A 21,956-nucleotide genomic window follows, 5' to 3' on the forward strand; every position below is an offset into this window, starting at 1 on the left:
TTCGTCCCATAAGATTATAAGACTGTATTTTTACTATACCTTTTCTATGTTTACATACACAAACACCACTGTGTTACAATTGCCTACAGTATTCAGTACAATAATATGCTGTACAGGTCTGTAGCCTTGTAAGATTAGGCTATAACATATAGCCTAGGTTTGTAGGAGGCTATACCATCTAGGTTTGTGTAAGTACACTCTGAGATGTTCACACAATGAAAAAATTGTGTAACAACTCATTTCACAGAACACATCCCTGGCATTAAATGATGCATGACTGTAACAGCAATAAACGATCAGAATTTGAAATTTAAAAATGGCCGGGCATGGTGGCTCATGCCTGTAATCCCAGCACTTTGGGAGGCCAAGGCAGGCAGATCACCTAAGGTCAGGAGTTCGAGGCAAGCCTGGCCAACATGGTGAAAGCCTATCTCTATAAAAATACAAAAATTAGCTGGGCGTGGTGATGCGCACCTGTAATCCTAGCTACTGGGGAGGCTGAGGTAGGAGAATCGCTTGAACCCGGGAGATGGAGGAACAGAAATTTAAAAAATATCATTCACCAACAGAATAATATGAAATACTGGAGAATAAATTCAACAGAAGATGGACAAAACCTGAACACTAAAATCTATGAAACGTTGCTGAGAAAAATTAAAGGTATCTAAATAAGTTGAGAGATATACTCTGCTCATTAATCAAAAGACTCAATAATGTTAAGATGTCATTTTTTCCCAAATTGTGCTATAGATTCAATGTAATCACAATCAAAACCCCAGAAGACTTTTTATAGAAACTGACAAGCTGCTTCTAAACTTTATATGGAAATGCAAAGAATATTAGAAAAGCCAAAACAACTTTGAAAAAGAATTGATTTCAGGACTTATAAAGCTATAGTAATCAAGACAATGTGGTATTAGCATTAAAAACAAGACAAATTGAAATAGAACAAATCAAAATGAAACAAGAGAAAATCCAGCAATAAAAATCCACACATACATGGTGAACTGGTTATCAACAAAGGTGCTAAGGCAACTCAACAGAGAAAGGATAATCTTTTCAACAAATGGTGCTGGAACAACTGAACAGTCATATATAAAACAAAAGAAACCCCTCTGGCCCTTAACTCATACTATATATAAAATTGGCCAAAAATGGATCCTAGACCTAAATTTAAGAGCTAAAACTATAAAATTTCTAGAAGACAACATATAAGGAAAGCTTAGTGATGTCTGGTTTGGCAAAAGACTTCTTAAATGGAACAGAAAAAGCACAAAGCATAAAAGAAAAAATATACCAGTAAATTAGACTTTAAAATTAGTAATTTTGCCCTTCAAAAAATACTCTTTCGATTATGAAAAGACAACCCACAAAATAGGAGTATATACTTACAAAATACATATAAGACAAAAGACTTGTATTTACAATATATAAGAACTCTTATCACTCAATAAGAAGACAATCTATTAAAATAGGCAAAAGATCTGAACATTCATTAAAGAAAATATACAGATGGCAAAAAAGCAAATAAAAAGATCTTCAACATGATTAGTCATTAGGAAGTGCTAATTAAAACCGAAAGACACCACTATATACTCACTAGAATAGCTAAAATTAAAAAGACTTACTATATCAAGTGCTGGCAGTGATGTGGAACAATTGGAATTTTCACAGAATGCTGATAGAAATGTAAAATGTCAAAACTATTTTGGAAAAGTTTAGCAGTTTCTTGAAAACTTAAACTACCATATGACCCAGCCATTCCACTCCTAGTTATTTATCCAAGAGAAATGAAAACATAAGTCCATAGAAAGACTTGCACATAAATACAGTAACTTGATTTACAATAGCAAAAAACTAGTAAATTACTGGGCAAATGGATAAATTATGGTATAACCATGCAATTGAATACTATTGGGCAATACAAAGAACAAACTATTCATAAATGCAACATCAGGCCGGGTGTGGTGGCTCGTACCTGTAATCGCAGCACTTTGGGAGGCCAAGATGGGTGGATCACCTGAGGTCAGGAATTCAAGACCTGCCTGGCCAACATGGTGAAACTGTTTGGATTGCTTGAACCCCAGGGGCAGAGGTTGCAGTGAGCCGAGACTGCATCACTGTACTCCAGCCTGGGCTACAGAGCAAGACCCAGTCTCAAAAAAAAATTTTTTTAAATGCAACATCAATGAATCTCAAAATAATTTTCATGAGTGAAACAAAAAAGAATATATACTGTATGAGCTACCATTTAAAGGAAATTCTGTAATGAAAATTACACTATGATAAGAGAGAGCAGGCTGGTGGTTACCTAAGAATAGGGGAGAGAAAAAAGAAGAAAAGAAAGGATGAATTATAAAGGTATACAACAAAACTTCTGGATGTGACAAACATCTTTATCTTGAGTGCGGTAATGGTTTCACAAGTGTGTGTGTGTCTGTGGGTGTATATATATCAAAATTCATCAAATTGTACACTTTAAATTTATGCAACTTATCATATGTTAATTTTACCTCAGTACATCTGTAAAAACACACCAACGAAAAAGGGCAAAAACCATACCCACTGCTCTCAGAATTAGGCTAGGATTCCTTTTGACAGAAAGGAAAAGAAAAATGGCCAAAAAAAAAGAACAAAAACCTATCACCACCACCAGCACAGCAACAAAGAAAACTAACTACGGGAGAGTCTTGGTTTTCTGTTCTGTAAAATAGGAATAACCACACCACTAGCTCTGCCTATCTCTTTGGGTTCTTCTGAAAACCAGAGAAGATAATGCGTGTGAAAATGCTTTGTAAACTACAAAGTGCTACACAAATGTATTATTATTGATCCTTATTATAATTCATCTTCTTAGATTTGGCACATCATTTCAGTCAGGTGAGATCTTTTTAGATGCTGCCTTCATTATTTCATATTACTAGTTCATTATTTTATATTACTAGTTTCTTCCCTAGTCTCACATCCCTTTTCAATTGAATCAGCAGACCACCATGTCTCTAAGTTATTAATAATCTTTTGAATAGGTCAGAATCAAGAATATCTGTCACCTTCTACTAAAGGATAGCATGTACATACTATGGCTAATACTTCGATACTCTTATAAGGTAGAACCCACTTTCTTCCTTTCCGTCCTGGAAAAGTAAATTTGCCTATCCAGTTTTACAGCACCTCTGCTCTCACACAGTTATTCAAACATTACTTAATGTGATCTCTCAGTATCTCTAAAAGATCATTTTTATCAGCAACAAGACTTTCAAGCTAAGGCAGCTGGGTACTCCTTCCTGTACAATCAACTGCCTTGCGTATCTTAGGCTTCACTTCCCTCTTACCAGGGAATCTTTCCTCTTACTTTTTTTTGTTTATGGGTTATATTTTATTTGATGAAAAATAAAGAGAAAGAATGGGATAGAGCCATTCTTTTTTTTTTTTACTTTGTTACATCACTGATCCCACACAATGAGCCTTTGATCCTGATATCTTTATAAAATCCTTTTGCTTGCTTTAGCGTTTGTGAACAGCTCACCTTAGATGATGAAGCTTTTCTAACATTGGTTTTATATTATCTTTCTTTCTTTCTTTTTTTTTTTTTGAGATGGAGTCTCACTCTTGTTGCCCAGGCTGGAGTGCAGTGGCACGATCTCAGCTCACTGCAACCTCTGCCTCCCGGGTTCAAGCGATTCTCCTGCCTCAGCCTCCCGAGTAGCTGGAATTACAAGTGCCCACCACCACACCTGGCTAATTTTTGTATTTTTAGTAGAGACGGGGTTTCACCACATTGGCCATGGTGATATCAGGTGATCCACCCGCCTCAGCCTCCCGAAGTGCTGGGATTACAGGCAGGAGCCACTGCGCCCGGCCAGTTTTACAAATCTTTCTAGAAAAGAAAGGTGATTAGTTCCCATGCTAACCTGCCTCTGTGAGTTTTAAAACTCTGTAATTTGGTTCTTTGTCCTTTGGAATCCTACAATAAGATCAAAACTTAGGATCTGAGATTTACAGCCCACGAAAGAAAGACTTCGTGTCTAAAACCCTTTTCCAGAACATCTTGGCGAATCCTTTCTCATTCCCAAGGAACTCTTACAGGACCAAAACCTTTGGGTAGAGTATCTAAATCATTCTTGGATAAATTCCCAAAATAAAAAGTTTTTAGCTTTCCAGAATCAATCTAATTTTTTTTTTCTTTTTTTGAGACAGAGTCTCACTCTCCCACCCAGGCTGGAGTGCAATGGCGTGATCTCAGCTCACTGCAACCTCCACCTCCTGGGTTCAAGTGATCAAGCGATTCTCCTGCCTCAGCCTCCCGAGTAGCTGGGATTACAGGCCTGCACTACCATGCCCAGCTAATTTTTGCTTTTTCAGTAGAGATAGGGTTTCACCATGTTGGCCATGCTGATCTCAAACTCCTGACCTCAAGTGATCCGCCCACCTCAGCCTCCCATGCCGGAATTACAGGCGTGAGCCATCGTGCCCAGCCAGATGTGGAAACTTTCATAGAACAGAGAACTAGAGTGAAGATCACCCAGAAAAAGGCCTCAATAGCCAAGAGATCAAAGGAATGGGGGACAGAAAGAGATAAGACCTGGGGAAGAGCACTTAGGAGGATCTGAAGACTCTGATTCTCAAATTAAGGTATTCAGTTAGTAGTGGTACCTGGCTTCTCAGACACATGGCACCTATGGTCTGGGAGCCTTTCGGCTCACAGATCCATCCCCAGATCCCAGGAACTGGAATCAGATAAACACTACAGATTGGGTTTAAAGCAGGACAGACTAATTAGCTTGAAAGAAAGCCCTGAGCATTAAAATTTTTTAAATCCCCAAGTGATTCTAATGTGTGCCCAGGGTTGAGAATCACTGAGTTTATGAGACTATGTAACCATTTCCTTCAGAATGTCAAGAAGTCAAACAACTAAAACCACAAACTTAAGTAGTTCAAGTACTTAATGAAGAGCTGGGTGAAACATTCACCTCAAGTTCTTCAAGTTATGTTCTAAACAAGTTTTCATACTCTTAAACAGAGAAAAGGAGACGGTAAAGTACACACCTAATTAAAACATGAGGCCAGGGGAATACCCTTCCCCCGGTATTCCTTCATTAGACTAATGCAAATTAAGAACATAATATTGTAGGAGCCTGCCAAGTACCAACAGTTAGTCTTTTATTCACTAAAGAACAATTTTATAAACCTTCTCTGGCTCAGCACAGACTTTAAATATTATATTCTAATAATTTGTAATTATTAAATTATCTAAAGGCAAATTACACTGAATATTAACATTTAAAACTCCATTTACAAATTGGTAAAAATTTGCAATTTTAGCGAGACAAAGCAACTTTGAAATACCATTTTTACCAATATCAAATTCAAAACTTTCTGAGAAAAATTTTAACAGAATCAGAATTTTAATTTTTAAAGCACTATGAAAATAATCAATTCAGCAGATGTTCTTTGAGAAGTAACCTGACTCACTCTATGTACTTTCTGATGGCCTGGAACTATTACAAAGCAAATTATTTCCCTGTCTGGTGTAATTAATTACCTTTCCCTTTTCTAAGCATTATCACTTACTTTGGCTTGAAAAAAAAAAAAAAATTCCATTCTGAAACAAGTTTCAAAATATTCCTAACTAAAAGGTATTAAATATTTAATAAAAATGTATAATATTCAATGTGTCTTTGAAAAAAATTGGACTATAAAACAAAGTCACCTGGAATTTTTGGGAAACTATTTGTTAACTCCCATATAATAGAAAGAAAACCCAAACAAGATTAAAACAGATATTGTGGGCTCTAATGGCAGTTCTACCATTAACTGCCTGTACGATTGTGACTAAGTTATTGAGGCTCTGTTAAAAGCAGTAACCACCCTGCAACTTGCATTGGCATATATATGTATGAACATGTATGCACAAGCGTACATTAAGCCTTCACTCTAGTCTAGGCCTAAAATTCTGTTTCTAGTAAAAAGGTAATACCAAGAAGAATTGGGAGACCGTGGGTTAACTCATTTTATGTGTTCTAGTTTTAATATATTTAAATAATTCAAAGCATTTCCAAGACTGTGATTACAGGTAAGATATGCAAACACATTTTAACATCTATAGCAACGTATATTATTTACAAAAATGCTTAGTGAGATTCTTTTTTTTTTTTTTTTGAGATGGAGTCTGGCTCTGTCGCCCAGGCTGGAGTGCAGTGGCGTGATCTCAGCTCACTGCAACCTCCACCTCCCAGGTTCATGCCATTCTCCTGCCTCAGCCTCCTGAATAGCTGGGACCACAGGCGCCCACCACCACACCTGGCTAATTTTTTTTTTTTTTTTTTTTTAGTAGAGACAGGGTTTCACCGTGTTAGCCAGGATGGTCTCAATCTCCTGACCTCGTGATCCACCCACCTCAGCCACCCAAAGTGCTGGGATTAAAGGTGTGAGCCACCGCGCCTGGCCAATGCTTAGTGACTTTCTAAGAAAAGTATGTTAATACAAAAAAATGTGTCATGGAAAAGCTTTACTTTCTACCACTGCACTCACCTATCACCTTAAAACACCCATGTTTTGTGATTGTCATGATTCTTTCTCTAAAATATATTCACCAGTTCTTCCCATCTCTGATAAAAAGCTATAGTGCTCTCTTTTAAAGTCAGCCTTTCACTTTACTGGCTTACAGAATCAAGAAAAAATAAAAAGCCAACTATAGGTTTAAACTTAACCAAAATTTTATGGAGGCTAACAACAGTAGTATTCTCCTCATCTAACTTTCCAGGACTGAGTACGAACTGACTGAAACCATCAAAACATCTAATAAGAAGTATTTTGGAGGGTGAGTAGGTCTCAGTTAGAATGTGTATACTTTTTCAGTTTAAAAGTAAGATTCAAGCAACTCACCATTGTTCCAAAAGGAATGGCTCTTGAAGCATGGTAATAAATGGCTATGAAATTGATGAAGAAGGCAGTGCCACACACCATAGCTGGGATAAGGAATGCCCCAATAAACATCTGCTTTATCCATCTCCTTCCTGAAAAGAAAGGAAACTATGAAAGTTTAATATATTTAGTACGAAATTATTTGTTTGAAATTTTAACATAAAGATCATGAAATTTAACATCTTAATAATTGTTTCAAAATAATAGCTAACAAATACCAAAGATTTTCAAGTACGTATAGTGAAATCACAGCTTCTGAAGTGGGTGCACTGGAAAAGAGCAATGACCTGTAATAAAATATTCTGACATTTTGTCTTGACTCTGCCACTGAACTGCTGTGAACTTTCATAAGCCACTCTATCTCTCTAGGCTACAAGTTGGCCTAGAAAGGGGTTTTTATTACTGGTTTAAATTAACTGATCAAAAAAAAGAGAAAGGGGTTTTAAAACTATTCCTTGGAGTTCTGGAGCTTCTTGGCATGCCCATGAAGTCACTGGTGAAGAAAAATCCCAGGTGCCCTTACCCCTGCTTCAACCAGAACAATTACATTTTCAACAGTTACACATTGGAGTTTCATGTAAGTTTTCATTTGAAAAGCAGGTTATACTACTTTAAAAAGAAGAAAAAAGTCTAAAAACCAGTGAGTTTTAAAAAAAAGAACCTCAAAAGAAACCCACTTGTGATTTTTCAGCACCCTAAGACAGGGCAAAAAAAAAATTAAACGTGAAATAATAAAAAACAAAAAACCCTGAGTTAGACAGCCTCTAAGTTTGTCCTTAGCTCTAAAATTATAATTATAAATATGTATTTAAGAGCATTTCTACGTTTGAAAAGAAAAAAAACCAATGTGTTTCATAAGCTCTCTCTCAGCAATCAGAACTACAGATTTATAAGTTTTACTATTTCTCTGTACCTCTGTGTATTGCCAAAATTCTATACATTGAGCTTCTATTATTCAAATAATCAAGGGAACAAATTTTTTAACTATGTAATAAAAAAATCTTCAATTTTGCTCATACAGACCAGAAGAGCAACAGAGAGCTGTCTTTCTAATACAGCAGAGGGTAAAGCTGGCAGAAAATATCTTCAAACAGCTTAGAAACACTGAATCACTATCAAAATTCAATTCCACAATCATAAGCAACAGGGACCCAAACAGAAAGTACCATAGAAAAATAAGCAATACTCTAATTTTTGCTTTCTGCTATATAAAGTTCTTTTAAAACATCTGTTACAGAATTACCTAAAATCATAACGTTCCTCCAGAAAAACTCCTTAATCCTGAGTTTTCTCTCCTATTTCATTTCTTTTCCAGCTAAGTTTCAAGAACCTCTCCTTTCTAACTGATAGCCAGCATTGGAACAATACAAAAAGGTGGTGATTAAAGTATTACTTCTATTTAATTCCAACACCTTTCTAGCATTTTCTTTTCCTGCACTTTCCACTATCTTCTCAGATTCAGACGTGTATCAACAAAATTGTGGCCGGGCGTGGTGGCTCATGCCTGTAATCCCAGCACTTTGGGAAGCTGAGGCGAGCAGATCACCTGAAGTCAGGAGTTCAAGACCAGCCTGGCCAACGTGGTGAAACTCCATCTCTACTAAAAATAAAAAATTAGCCGGGCATGGTGACACGCGCCTGTAATCCTAGCTATCGAGCAGGCTGAGGCAGGAGAATCGCTTGAACCCAGGAGGCGGAGGTTGCAGTAAGCTGAGATCGTGCCATTGCACTCCAGCCTGGGAGACAAGAGCGAAACTCCATCTCAAAATCAATCAATCAATCAATCAATCAATCTCCTTATCCAACTCTCTATTTCTCCCTTTCCTTCTAACAGTCAAAAAGAATCCTGTACACATTCCACTGGGTACAACCAGTAACCCAAGTATCTGCATTGCTGTGTTTTCTACTGCTCTTCAAACCCTTGAAGTCTCTGGCTAAGGTCCTGGATACCACTGGCTTCAAACTAGATCTATAGCATTATAGTGCACTGAGGACAGTGTGAAGACCTTGAGCTTCACTGTAGTTCAAATCCTGAGATAAGTCTGAAAAATTATTGATCCCCTGGGTTGACTTCTACATTAACCTGGTTTTTGAGGCTTGATCGGACAAAATATCAGGACACTATCAGATCTCCTCAGGACACTACCAATCAGAACATAATCTTTACATTACATTTTGTAAGACTTGATATTCCTAGACCTGAGCCTAAACTCTGTCAGCTTTCAAGAATAAGTGTAGTAAAGGAAAGTTGGGCTGGGTGTTCTTAACTTGCAGTCAAACTAAAAACAAATTTATGTCCAACTTTAAATAAATTTCCTGTTTCAAATAAATCTGTTTCTGCTGTGGAGACTATTTTGAGAGTCATAAACTAAAATTTTAGCCTAATTAATTTCCAGGTCAAATTCAAAGTAGAAGTTGCCTCATGTGTCCTTATTTCCTTAGGATGTAGTCCTATATGATAGGACTAATTTCCCACACCTGCGAGTCAAATTTAGAGACTGAACATCTACCTAAAATAGTCAGGAACCCATAGTGACACTCCCTCAGTCAATCCAAATAATTATCTATACTGAAGGTACAGGTCACATTAAGTCTAGGAAGATTAATAAAAAAGCAATGGTAAACCAAGATATAATCCTACGCTCCGATTTCCTATAACCTATAAGTGTGCCCAGTCTACTAAAAGAAGGCAGGATCCCCTAATGATGACACTGCTTAAGATGGGCTGTGGAAAATCACAACTCCAACCTTGGAAATATAATTTTAAGGTATTTCAACAACACTTCATTCATAAACTAAAATGCAAATCTACCAATTTTTGTACTTTTCTGACCTCAGACTACTGCAGGGAATACAAGGCATTTCTGAATGCCACTGCAGAAAAAAACACCAAGGAGCAGTATCCTTGTATTATCGTGTTATTACTTCCATCAATTTCAGGTAATAGTAGTAAAGGAGCAACAGGATATTTAAGACAAAGTGCTCTTAGCAAGAGACTGTGACAGTGACAAAGAATAGCAGAAATCTTTGCGAAGGGTCCTTTGATAAAACTAACAGTCAACAGAAATACATAACTTTCCTTCCTATTCTCTTTCCATTGTCCAGAAACTTTACCCACAGACCATAACACATGCCTTTATATTCATCTATAAAGCTTTTTTTCTGTGTGGATGCATCACATGGAGCACATCTAGAGCCAGGCACCTCAAAGCAAATAGTATCAATAACTTAAATGCACTCTCCTACATGTTCCTCAGGGCAAATTACATGGTGCACAAAAGAGATTATCTACTAATTATTCATAATTTTGGGAAATAAAACACGAGAATTCCACAAAAGCAAGATAGAACACACAATAGGTTTGGTAGAAATTATGTGAAATGAAATAACGAAGAATTTTACAATGGCTGTTCTGCACATTTTAAATTCCAAATATCCCACAGCAGGCCAGACACTTTGGGAGGCTGAATCACTTGAGGTCAGGAGTTCCACAGCAGCCTGGCTAACATGGTGAAATCTCGTCTCTACTAAAAATACAAAAATAGCTGGGCATGGTGGCACACACCTGTAATTCCAAGCTACTCAGGAGGCTGAGGCACGAGAATCGCTTGAACCCAGGAGGTGGAGACTGCAGTGAGCAGAGATTGCACCACTGTACTCCAGCCTGGGTGATGGAGTGAGACTCTCTCAAAACAAACAAAAAAAATCTCATAGTAAAATATTAGCATCTATAATTAACAACATGAAGTGAGAATTCGTAAGTTACCTCCTTGTCTAGCATACAGACTTCCTCCAAAATAACCATTCACTGGAGACGTAGCAGCATAGACAAATATGGCTGTACTGAGCATTGATCCCCTCCTAAAAAGGCAAAAAAGAAAAAAAAAATTAAAACCAACAATTTAAAGAAAACATCATAGTCTATTATATTAGCATTAGTTTAATTTCAAAGATAACTTTAACAGAAATACAAAAATATCACAACCTGGGCTACAAATAAAACTCAAAAGATTCTCTATAGTGAATGAATTTGTAGTTAAAACTGCATTTACATGATACCTGGCTGATCCTAATTTTTTTATCCTGCAGTTAAATGTTATGATATATTCTAAGCAAGTATTTCACATTTATTTGGCAAAAATACTAGAAGCTGACACTAAAACTGTTTTGTGACCCTGTAAACCAATCCCATAATATGGAACAAGATGTTCATCTGTTAAGAAAAATGACTGGAATAGTCTGTTTCATAACTTGATTCAACTGCTTATGAATCTTGCCTGCAAACAGAAATAAAACAGTAGTATAATCTATATTAAATACTATTATTTTAGATGGAATAACACTGAGGCTTTCCCTGTTTCCCTCATGCTGCTGAAAATGATTTTTAGGCCGGGCACAGTGGCTCACACCTGTAATCCGAGCACTTTGGAAAGCCAAGGTGGGCAGATCACGTGAGGTCAGGAGTTTGAAACCAGCCTGGCCAACATGGCAAAACCCCGCCTCTACTAAAAATACAAAAATTAGCCATGTGTGATGGCAGGTGCCTATAATTCCAATTACTCGAGAGGCTGAGGCAGGAGAACTACTTGAACCTGGGAGGCAGAGGTGGCAGTGAGCCAAGAACGCGTCACTGCACTCCAGCCTGGATGTCAAAGCAAGACTCCATCTCAAAAAAAAAAAAAAAAAAAAAAGTAAAAATGTAAAAATTAAAATCAGACATACGATTTTAAAAAAGTCTATAGGTCCTTCACTTCTTTGTTCACAAATATTCTATGGGCATTCCCTCCCCATGTCCCCCAAGTAAACCATTTTTATCTACATTGAAAAATCTGCTGAGGGAGGCAACAGTCCTCCTTATTCATCTCTCCAAGATGGGATGTGGGGAACATCTGAAGAGGTATTTAGCCTACACCTGCCACAGCCTTACCACTCTCCAGTGAAAACTTTCAGAGTAGCAGCAGCAGCACTAACAAGCTTACTCCTCACCTTCTCAAACTCTATGCCTTCTCAATATCACACTATAACAGGCATCCACATTGATACTGATCCTCTACCTTATACCCTCAAAATACTTTTCCTCTGATTGCTATAGTGACCACAGAGGCAAAGTAATTTTTACTTTACATTATCTGCTCTTTATCCTTTAGAATCATTCCTATTCAAGTGATTTATCCCAATTTTGTGTGCAAATTTTTCATTTTCTCACCACTTTGTATTATTATTTTCTCTATTTTCATTTCCGTAACATAGCAAATTAAGAAAAGAGTTCTGGAATAAGATTGCCTAGGTTCCAATCCCAACTCACTAACACTCTTTACTAATAAAGGGTGCTCATTGATCTCAGTCAGATTATTTCTCTGAGCTTTAGTGTCCTGGTCTGTAGAATGGAAATAGAATATTTCCTTCATAGGGTTGATGTGAAGATTAAGGGATCAAATGTGCATGAAACACCTAAATTGAAACCTTTAATAAGTTGGCCACTTTTATATAATAATAAATCCTTAATGCTTTAGTACTTACATAAGTAATGAATTACATTCACTTCAAATAAACACAACACAGAAAAACCACTTACAGTAATTATAGGCTAAAATAACAATGCATGACTTGCCTGCTAATATTATACATTAGTGAGTGGTTTCTTATTTATAAAAGTTGAAGGTCTTTAAGTAGAAGAGCTTCTGCATTTAAAAAAAAAAAAAAATGAGCTGCCGAATTGTAACACTAACATTTTGAAAAGGAAGTGGCAAAAACTTGGATTCTAGAAGAGATTATCTTCTAGTGGCTCTTAAGACTGTGACAGTACAGCTAGTGTCAATTCGATAGTGATTAACTTAATCCAGTGTTTAATGTAAAGCACAACTTCTTGGTAGATTTGAAATGTTTTCTTATATTTAGGGTCCAGCTTATCTGAAATACATTATGCCCAAAAATATGAACTACTCACCAGAACTCTGAAGTTTAGATTTGGGTTATTTTAAAGCTCATGTGGTAAATGAATTAGAAAGGTTATATTAAAGAAATACAACCAACACTACAGAGAAATAGCTTTGTTGGTTAATACATATTCACTTCAGTTCAACAAGCATTGACTGAATACCTTCCACATGCAAAGCTCCTTATGTAGGTATTTTGAGAATTCAAAGGTAAGTTATGACCTGATCCTTACTCTCAAGGAACTTACTATCTAGCAGAGGAAACAAATATTTAGTATACAGTTAAATATTTAATATGCAACTAAAGAGCCATTCTTTCAGCAAGGATGTATTGCTTGCCCATCAAACGCCAGGCATATAGAGGAAGGAGTGCATTATGAACTAAAACAGAGGCATGAAATATAACTAGAGAAAAGTGTCATTCTGAAGGAGGACTTCGTAAGGCCGCACCTGAAATGCCTGAATTATAATCGCTACCACCCAGGCACCAGAGTGTGTTTGCTTCACACAGGTTGTGGCTTTCTTGAGCACTGAATAGGGACCTGAGATCTTCCGTGAATGTGTAACTTTTTCACATAGTTCAAAGACCTCAAATTAAGAATTTCTTACAAATGGTTTTGTTTGCAAAGAAAGAATTACAAAACTTGTGTCAAGATAGGATGCATACTGACCTAGGAGTTTTTTTTTCAAAGAAGTCATCAATTATTTTTCTAACCTTATGTGACTATTTCATCACTCTTTTTACTATTATTTACAATGTTTTCTTCTACTCTGATGTTTTCCAGATCTGAAGGTAAATATGAAGTAACTTAGTAACTGAAATTCTTGAACTTCTGATGAAGCTCTAATTGGATCTTCAACTTTAGGGAAAAAAAGCCTATTTGTCAAACAGCTCTGGATTGAAAGTAACCTCTGTTCATATCTTTAATGGAACATATAACCTTTATAACTAACCACAATGTTCAGTAATGCTACTAAGTTTTGGCATGTAACAGAAAAATACAGATTACTGTTCATTATTTAATTTGTCTGTCTGCATTTATGATATTTATCATAAACTGTAAGATAAAGGAAATAAGTAACGATTTAATTATGATTGACTTAAAAGATTCCAGTGATTAAAACTATTCAAGAACAATAAAGACATAATACAGTTAAGTGTAGGCACTTACTCAGTATATAAATCTTCTATCATTGCAACAATAATAACGATGAGAGACACAGCAAATATCTGACATCCAGAACCAATCAGAGAGGAAAATATCAGTGGGTGACTTGATGGTCTAAATACATCTCCATGCACCTGTTTCCATCCATATTCATCTCCTAGGTCTCTATCCTATATACAAATATATATATAGAGAGAGAAGAGCAAATCATTCAGAATCAAACTAAAACATAGTATGTAAAAATTACAGTTGTAAGTTTCCTCCCTCCAAATTTATAGCTAAAGAAATACAAAATATTGAGAAAGTATATTCCAAACTTAGAATGATCACTGCCTTAATAACAATGTTAAAATGCTGAGGTTCAGGAAGTTGACTTCTGGTTGTGCTCAGAGAATCTCAAATAATGGAAAAAGAAAAGGTTTAGTAACAAAAAGAAATGGTCAAATTGGGAGAACAGTGCACTGACTCTCTTAATGCCATTTTCAGACACTATTCTTGCTATTCACATCATAGCTGTAGCTCATATACAATCAGGGGCTAGGTGGAGAAATGAGAGAGAAGAGTATCAAAACCAGTACTAGATCCCCTAAGAATGCAGAAATGTCCTTTAGCGCCTAGAATCTAAGAAAACATATGGGGGAAATATTCAATATGAATGTTTTTATTTAACAGTCTATATGCATTTTTTTAAAAAGAATTCAATTTTTACTTTGCAACCTTAGTAAGCAAGTGCTCCTTAAACAGTTTCTAACACAGCTTGTTTCTAAAACAATATTTCCTAAGGAATAGAAGTCCCTCAAGGTAATCTGTTTTGGTGGGGAGAATCCTAATCAGATACAGTTAAGAGGTACCAAATGCTTTATCCACCCTCTGATACTTCACAATATACCCTAGTACATTAAAATTTAAAATTTTAAACTATTTCCCAAGCCAGGCACGGTGGCTCACACCTATAATAACAGCACTTTGGGAGGCCAAGGCAGGAGGATCGTTTGAGGCCAGGAGCTCAAGACCAGCCTGGGCAGCATAGTGAAATTATCTCTACAATAAATAAAAAAATAGCCAGGGGTGCGGGCTTGTTCCTGTAGTCCTAGCTACTCAGGAGGCTGAGGTGGCACGATCACTTGAGCTCCTGAGTTTGAAGTTACAGTGAGCTATGATCGCACCATTACACTCCAGCCTGTCTCTTAAAACAAATTTCCTAAATTTATTTAATGATACAGTATACCTATACCGAATATCCATTAGCTAGCACTCTATGTAGCACACTTTTTGTTCTCTAACTTAGTAAAAGAACTTAGAAAACAAATCTTTCCTCTGAACCCACTAAACTGAACATAAATTAATCCTTCTACCCATTCCCTGAATTTTAAGCAGTATTTAACAGTATTAGACATATTCTTACTTGGTGGCAAAACTTGGCTTGAACTAACAAGAGGTTACACTATTTATTTATCCCACTTCGGGTGAATGTTCTTATGTTTTCCTGAAAAAAAATTAGTATTATTTGATTACAGGGCATGGTTACAGACCACACTGGGCATTTTACATCTTTCTTAACTCTAAAAATCCTGAATTGTGGAAACTCAAAGACTTCCGGTAAGAAATTATGACCTACCTCCCAACATTTAAAACTTAACACTCAGTTAAAATGTTTCTACAAATATAATGTAAATGTTTACTCACCATATCATCCATTTCTTCCTCTTTACTGTACCGAGCATAATCTTTTCTTAATGTTCTCATTAAAATCATTGAAACTAAGCCCACCAAGAAGATCACCATCATGAAGGAGTTGAAAATTGAAAACCAATGAATCTAAAATAACAGAAAATAAAATGTTACCAACCTGCAATATCAGCCACAAAATTCATAGGTTCCATGAGGACAACTGGATGTTAATGCAAAGAAAAAAAAAAGTCTTTAATTAAATCCTTTAGACAAAAATCCAAATTTCAGACACTTTGAGGATGAGTATTCATTATGCCAAGGGGATTGGCTTTCTTTACAATAAGCACCCATATGTTGAAAACATGCTATCATTTATATCAATTTTCAAAATCAAATTTATTGTTAAAAACAAAAAGTACAATTTGGCCATATAACCTATGCTATTCAGCATTACATGGAAAAAACATGGGCTCTGGAGTCAAACATTGCCAGTTTCTGACTATGTGACCGCGGTTTTCTCATCTGGAAAATGGAGGAGCTAATACTTATCTTCTAAGTGATTTGTAGGGCTTAATAATGTATATATAAAGTATGGCACCCTAGATACTCAGTAAATGTTAGTTCCCTTCCCCCTAATTGAACAATCTGAAAACCTCCTTAAAATACTAAGACTAAACTATTATAGCTGGCTGCCATGGACTTAGGTTACCATCCTGAATGATTTGCTTCACTTGCTCCAGGTTAGTTCATCCTCACCCTGTCACCATCATAATTCAGCCCTTTCCAAATCCATGTTCCATAGAATATTGAGGTATCCTTTAGTTCCTCAATGTTCTTGAAGCTCTTGGCTTTGATTTTATCCACATATTTGTTACAATATTACATCTAGTTTCTGATTCATAATCACAAGGTACTACTCAAAATGTAGCATATCTGATTTGAACTAGGTCTGTGGCACTGCCCAGTTATTTCTTTATTTACATTTTAATTCCCAAAAGATCTTTAGGGATAGTCCCCAAATTTCTCTCCTCTCTTCAAGGCCCCAATGCCATCCTTTCTGCTGCCTTCCCTTGAAGCAAATTCTGTCTTCTATGACACAACCTTTCCACATCCAGTTTTGAGGTGTTTTTTCTCCTCTCATTTTGCATCCCAACCCCTCCACCTTTCACCAGCCATCAGCAATCTCCAAAGGTCCTTATCTACAATGATGTCTACTCCCTGGGGTTGTCATAGAGTTTAAACAATAAAGGTAAAGCAAATAGTATAGTGCCTGGCACATCATAAACACTAAATAAAATCTAAAAGTTATTGTTATTGCTATTATTCTCTTTTGAAGTGTTTGCTTCATCTTTTGTCCCTCATTCTTTTCATCTTCTCACCTCCCGATCCTTTCAATGTCAATACTTTTCAAAGAAGACATGTTCCAGTTCTTCCCTCACTTCCTCCAAAACACAATACAATCTCACTTTTGCCCCACAAAATTTCTCTCAAAGGCCTGCAATGAACTTCTAAACCGATTCAGCAGCCAATTATCTGCCTCACTCTCCTTGATCTCTCTGCCACATCTGACCTTTCCTGACACTACAGCATCCTACTTCACTGACCGCTGCTTCTCCTCTTTCATCTTCCATGCTGGCTCCTCCCATCCTTTGTGAACTTCTCCAAAAGCTCCAGTCTTAGTACTCTGCTGTGACTTCTTTAGGCTCTCAGAACTTTTAACCAGCATTCCAATGATGATGATAACACCCTCGCCCCCACCTCCCATCCCACCCCAAATCGCTAGTCTTCTTTCTCACTCATGTTTCAGGCTTTTGCTAACTACAATAATTTCCACTTGAATGTCTTTCTGGAATTGCAGATTCAGACTGCCCTAAAGTACACTCATAATCTTCCACCTCATATATAACACTTGTTTCTGATTCTCTAACTTCTGCTAATGGTACTAACATTTGGCTTTGAAATTTTACAATTATCTCTGGCTCTTCCTTCTCCTTAATTCTTCATAGGTAATATTAAGCATGTATTTTTCTTCAAAATGACTTGTATCTATCCATTCTGCTTCATTCCCATGCCATCACCTCATACCTTGATAGCACTAATGGCCTCCTGGTTGGCCTTTTTTTTTTTTTGGTCTCTCCCCTTCCTTTCAATTTATCCTGTAAAAAGCTATCAAGGAAATCTTTCCAAAGCAGGTTCATATATCACTCCTCTATTCTAAAATTTACAGTTGTACACCCTATTTCTCTCATATCAAATCTAAACTATTTTCTCCAATATTCTATACTTCCTGTAATATGGCCATCTCACCTTATCTAGTCAACTTTTCTTTCCATTATATTCTATATTCCAATAAGGCTTATCCCTCTTCAAGAATCCACAAGCACAGCATACTCACTTCCACCTCTGTATTTTTCTTATAATTTCTTCTCACATAGGATCTACTTCTACTCCCCTTAGCAAATTCTACCCAGTCTTTATATTCCAACACAAGTACCTTCCCCTCCATGAAACCTCTTATCTACATATTCCGGTTCTTCATAGATATCCTCCTGCTCTAAAATTCTACAGGTACATACATATGCATTGCTGTGTATGATTAGGACATATGTTAACTTGGGCTAACATGCTGAATATGTGCCTGAAGCTGAAGGGCAGTCCTGGCTCTGTTATCCACCCTGAGGTTTCAGGAACGAGATAAACTCTATGGATCTTCTTGAAAAACAGGAGACAGCCTCTTCAGAAGACTATTCCTTGCTTCATTCAACAATTTATTTATTGAGCATCCAGTAAAATTATAAAGGAACCAAGAAATGCATTGTTTTTTGAAATGTTTGCTCAAAAAAGGTTATATAAATCTGAGTTTATTGTAAAAGTATCATTTAAGGTTCATAAAAGCAGTCTATGATTTTCCAAAGATTTGATTTTGTTCCCACCCTGAGATGTTAACCCAGAAAAGCTCAAGAGGGAAAGAAAAATGACACATACCATCTTTTAGTCGATTTATCAAATTTTTTAAAATAAAAGAAGTTTTATATAGTTACTAGTAACTATACTAATTAGACACACATAAAATGTTGTAATTTCTAACAAGGCTCTGCTATTTTCTAATCTAAGATATACACTATTATAATGTAGTAATAACCTGAAATTTTATAACATTCCTTTATTCTAAAAATTATGAGATGTTGTATAATTGTGAAATTATTATACCAGGGAAAATACTTCTTAAAAATAAAGAAACCTGGTGTCACAAAGGGGTTTACTAACCCTACTAATGCTGCATGCCAGCACCCTCTAGTGTCACTAATCCTGAAGCTGCACCCTCAATTTGTCATAAATTTTAGAATGCAACTGGAGATAAATAACTATACCAACAATACTGCCTCTTACCTGCTATGTGCCAAACACTGAACTAGGTGCTTTATATCAACGTGAAATTCCCCAACAGCTCTGCAAGGTACTATAATCCTTGCTTCACTATTAAGGGAACAGAAGCTGAAGAACTGAATCATTTAACCAAGGTCATAGTAAGCGGCAAAGCATCAGTTTGAATTCAGCTTTAGCTCCTTTGCCTGTGCTATTAGTCACTGTATTAGAAGCAATTCCTATACTTGTACAGTACATCATATCCCTTCCTTCTACTTAAGGAAAACGATGCAGTATTTCTCTCCTTTTTCTCCTGCATTGCCAGTTTTGCAATCTCCACTGAACCCCATCAGCATATAAAGTTAATGTTTTTCTTACATTTAAAAAAAAAAAGAAAGAAAAATCTCCTAATTCCATTTTCCACACTGGCTACTGCACCATTTCTTTGCTCCCTTTAGCAGCCAAGCTCCTCACAAGTCCATAATTGCCGTCTCTAATTCCTCTTTTCCCATTCTCTCTTACAGCAGCTCTGTTCAGGTTCTGAATGCCCCACCATTATACCAAAATCGTTGTCAAGTTCACCAATGACTTCAGGTTAATCCAATAGTCACTTTTCAGTGCTCATCTTACTTGACCCATCAGCAAAAATTCAGAGCTAATCTCTCTATCCTCCATGATACACTTTCTTCTCTCGGCATTCAGAACATCATACCTCCGCCCCCCACCCCCCCCCACCCACAAAGCCCTTAACTGAACTCCCCTGTTCTTCCTAAACTCTTACTACTGCACCCAGGGCTTAGTCCTTGGTCCTCTTCTCTCTCTACATCTCCCTTCCTTAGCAATTATTACATCCAGTCTCATAGCCACAAATATGATCCATGTGCCAATTGCTGCAAAATTTGTATCTCTAGCCCAGACCTCTCTCCTGAACTCCAGGACTGATATATCCAATTTGCCAGTCAATATCTCCATTTGGATATCGTACAGACACACCAAAACGAACATGTCCCAAACTGTACCCTAATCTTCCCCTCTAAATCTCCTCCAAATACAGCCCCAGTGATGTCAGCTCCACTCAGACTGAAAACCCTAGAGTTTGTCTCAACCCTTCTTCACCTTCCTATCACGAAATGCCGCCAGCTTTAACTTCAAAATATACTCACAATCTAACATCTTTTCATCACCTACCCTGCTACCACCCTAATCTGAGTTATCTTACCTCTTATCTGGATTGCTACATCAGCCTCTCCACTGGTCTCCCTGCTTCTACCCTTGACTTCCTGAACCCACATAATAATTTGATCCTTTAAAAACAAAAGTCAGATTTGTTACCCCCCTGCTGAAAACACTACAGTGCTCCCCTGCCCCCTTTGCATTTAAGAGTAAAATCTGCAGTCCTTAAAATGACCATGGATAATCTGGCTCCTGCTACCTCTCTGACTTCATCTTCTTGCTAGTCCTCAAACCACAGTAAGCATATCCTCACTTTAATAGGCTTTTCAATGGTGTTGCCTCCGCCTGGAATACTCTTTCCCCTAAATATCCACATTCTTTATTTCCTTCAACTCCTTCAAGCTTTTGCTCAACTGCAACTTACCCGACCCCTGGTACTCTTGTTCTGCTGTCTACTTTTTCTTTTTTGACACACTTCTCTTTGAATAAAGTGTGTTTTACTTATTGTGTTTATTTCACGTCTCCTTGACTAGAACATAAGTTCCTAGAGGGTATAGATCTTTGCTTTTATTTTCTAATGTATCCTACTTACCTAATACAGTGCTTGGCAGATAGCAGGTGCTCAATTAATATGTGTTGAAGTAATAAATACAGTATACCATTCCATAGTGAAAATACTAAAAGGCAGTCTTTCCCCTAAGTTGTCAATGTCCAGTGGGGCTAGAATCAAGGCAGACCTAAGAGTTCCAGTAGTGAGTGCCAGTTAAGAGCCTTCATATTCTCAAATGTTATCTAAATCTTGAAATTATTTGTGTCCATACCCTATTGAAGATTGCCTGAGCATTATACTCGAGGAGAACACACAGCAGGTGGGGTTGAGGTGGGGATTGAGGTAGGGGAAAAAATTTTAGCTCCAAGAGTAGTATGCTAAATCCTTCAGTAAAGACAATCCAGGCAGGGCGCGGTGGCTCACGCCTGTAATCTCAGCACTTTGGGAGGCTAAGGGCAGGTGGATCACTTGAGGTCAGGAGCTCAAGACCAGCCTGACCAACATGGTGAAACCCCACCCCTACTAAAAAAAATACAAAAATTAGCCGGGCATGATGGTGTGTGCCTGTAATCCCAGCTACTCGGGAGGCTGAGGCAGGAGAATCGCTTGAACCGAGGAGGCGGAGGTTGCAGTGAGCCAAGATCATGCCACTGCACTCCAGCCCAGGGGACAGAGCAAGGCTCTGTCTCAAAAAAAACAAAAAAGGACTAAATTCCAAATAGCTTAATTGTTAAAATCTCTGAACCCTGAGTAAGATCAGAAGTAGTGATAGGTTCCGGTAGAGTCTAAGAATGGAACCTAACAGTAGTATGTAAATCTGAGACAACAAAAACTTACGGGCCATCTCAAAAATAGGTGATTAATAAACTTTAAAATTCTAGTCCAAAAGATTAGATCAAAAGAAAGAAGCAACAATTCAGGAAGAAATTCAGAAGAAGGGATACCCTTATGCCTTGTCTTTTTATCTCCATCCTTGAGGAGGAAACCACCAAAACAAAGTGTGATTTTTGCTATAAAGAATCAAAACTACCTGTACAAAACCAACACTAATGCTACCGGCTTTATGAACTAAAATTCAGCAAGTATCTGTCGGTGGGGGCTGGGGAAGTGGGAGGCCATTTCTTCCCATTCTTGATGTTTCTTTCTACATGGAAGGATTTCCACAAG

At 37.1% G+C, this 21,956-nt stretch overlaps 1 protein-coding gene across 2 annotated transcripts in view; it reads right to left on the reverse strand.

The window, feature by feature from the left end:
* Positions 1-21,956, reverse strand: part of TM9SF3 (transmembrane 9 superfamily member 3) — a 67,034-nt gene that overhangs the window by 17,138 nt on the left and 27,940 nt on the right. For both annotated transcript variants that reach the window (XM_016919004.4, XM_016919003.4), the window contains exons 6-9: positions 15,716-15,847; positions 14,033-14,199; positions 10,691-10,785; positions 6,886-7,016 (exon numbers count right to left, since the gene is read on the reverse strand). In XM_016919004.4, the coding sequence (XP_016774493.3) occupies positions 6,886-7,016; positions 10,691-10,785; positions 14,033-14,199; positions 15,716-15,847 (525 nt within the window). The remainder of the gene's footprint in view (positions 1-6,885; positions 7,017-10,690; positions 10,786-14,032; positions 14,200-15,715; positions 15,848-21,956) is intronic.

The sequence above is a fragment of the Pan troglodytes genome, chromosome 8 (assembly GCF_028858775.2).
Source record: "Pan troglodytes isolate AG18354 chromosome 8, NHGRI_mPanTro3-v2.0_pri, whole genome shotgun sequence".
NCBI lineage: Eukaryota > Metazoa > Chordata > Mammalia > Primates > Hominidae > Pan > Pan troglodytes.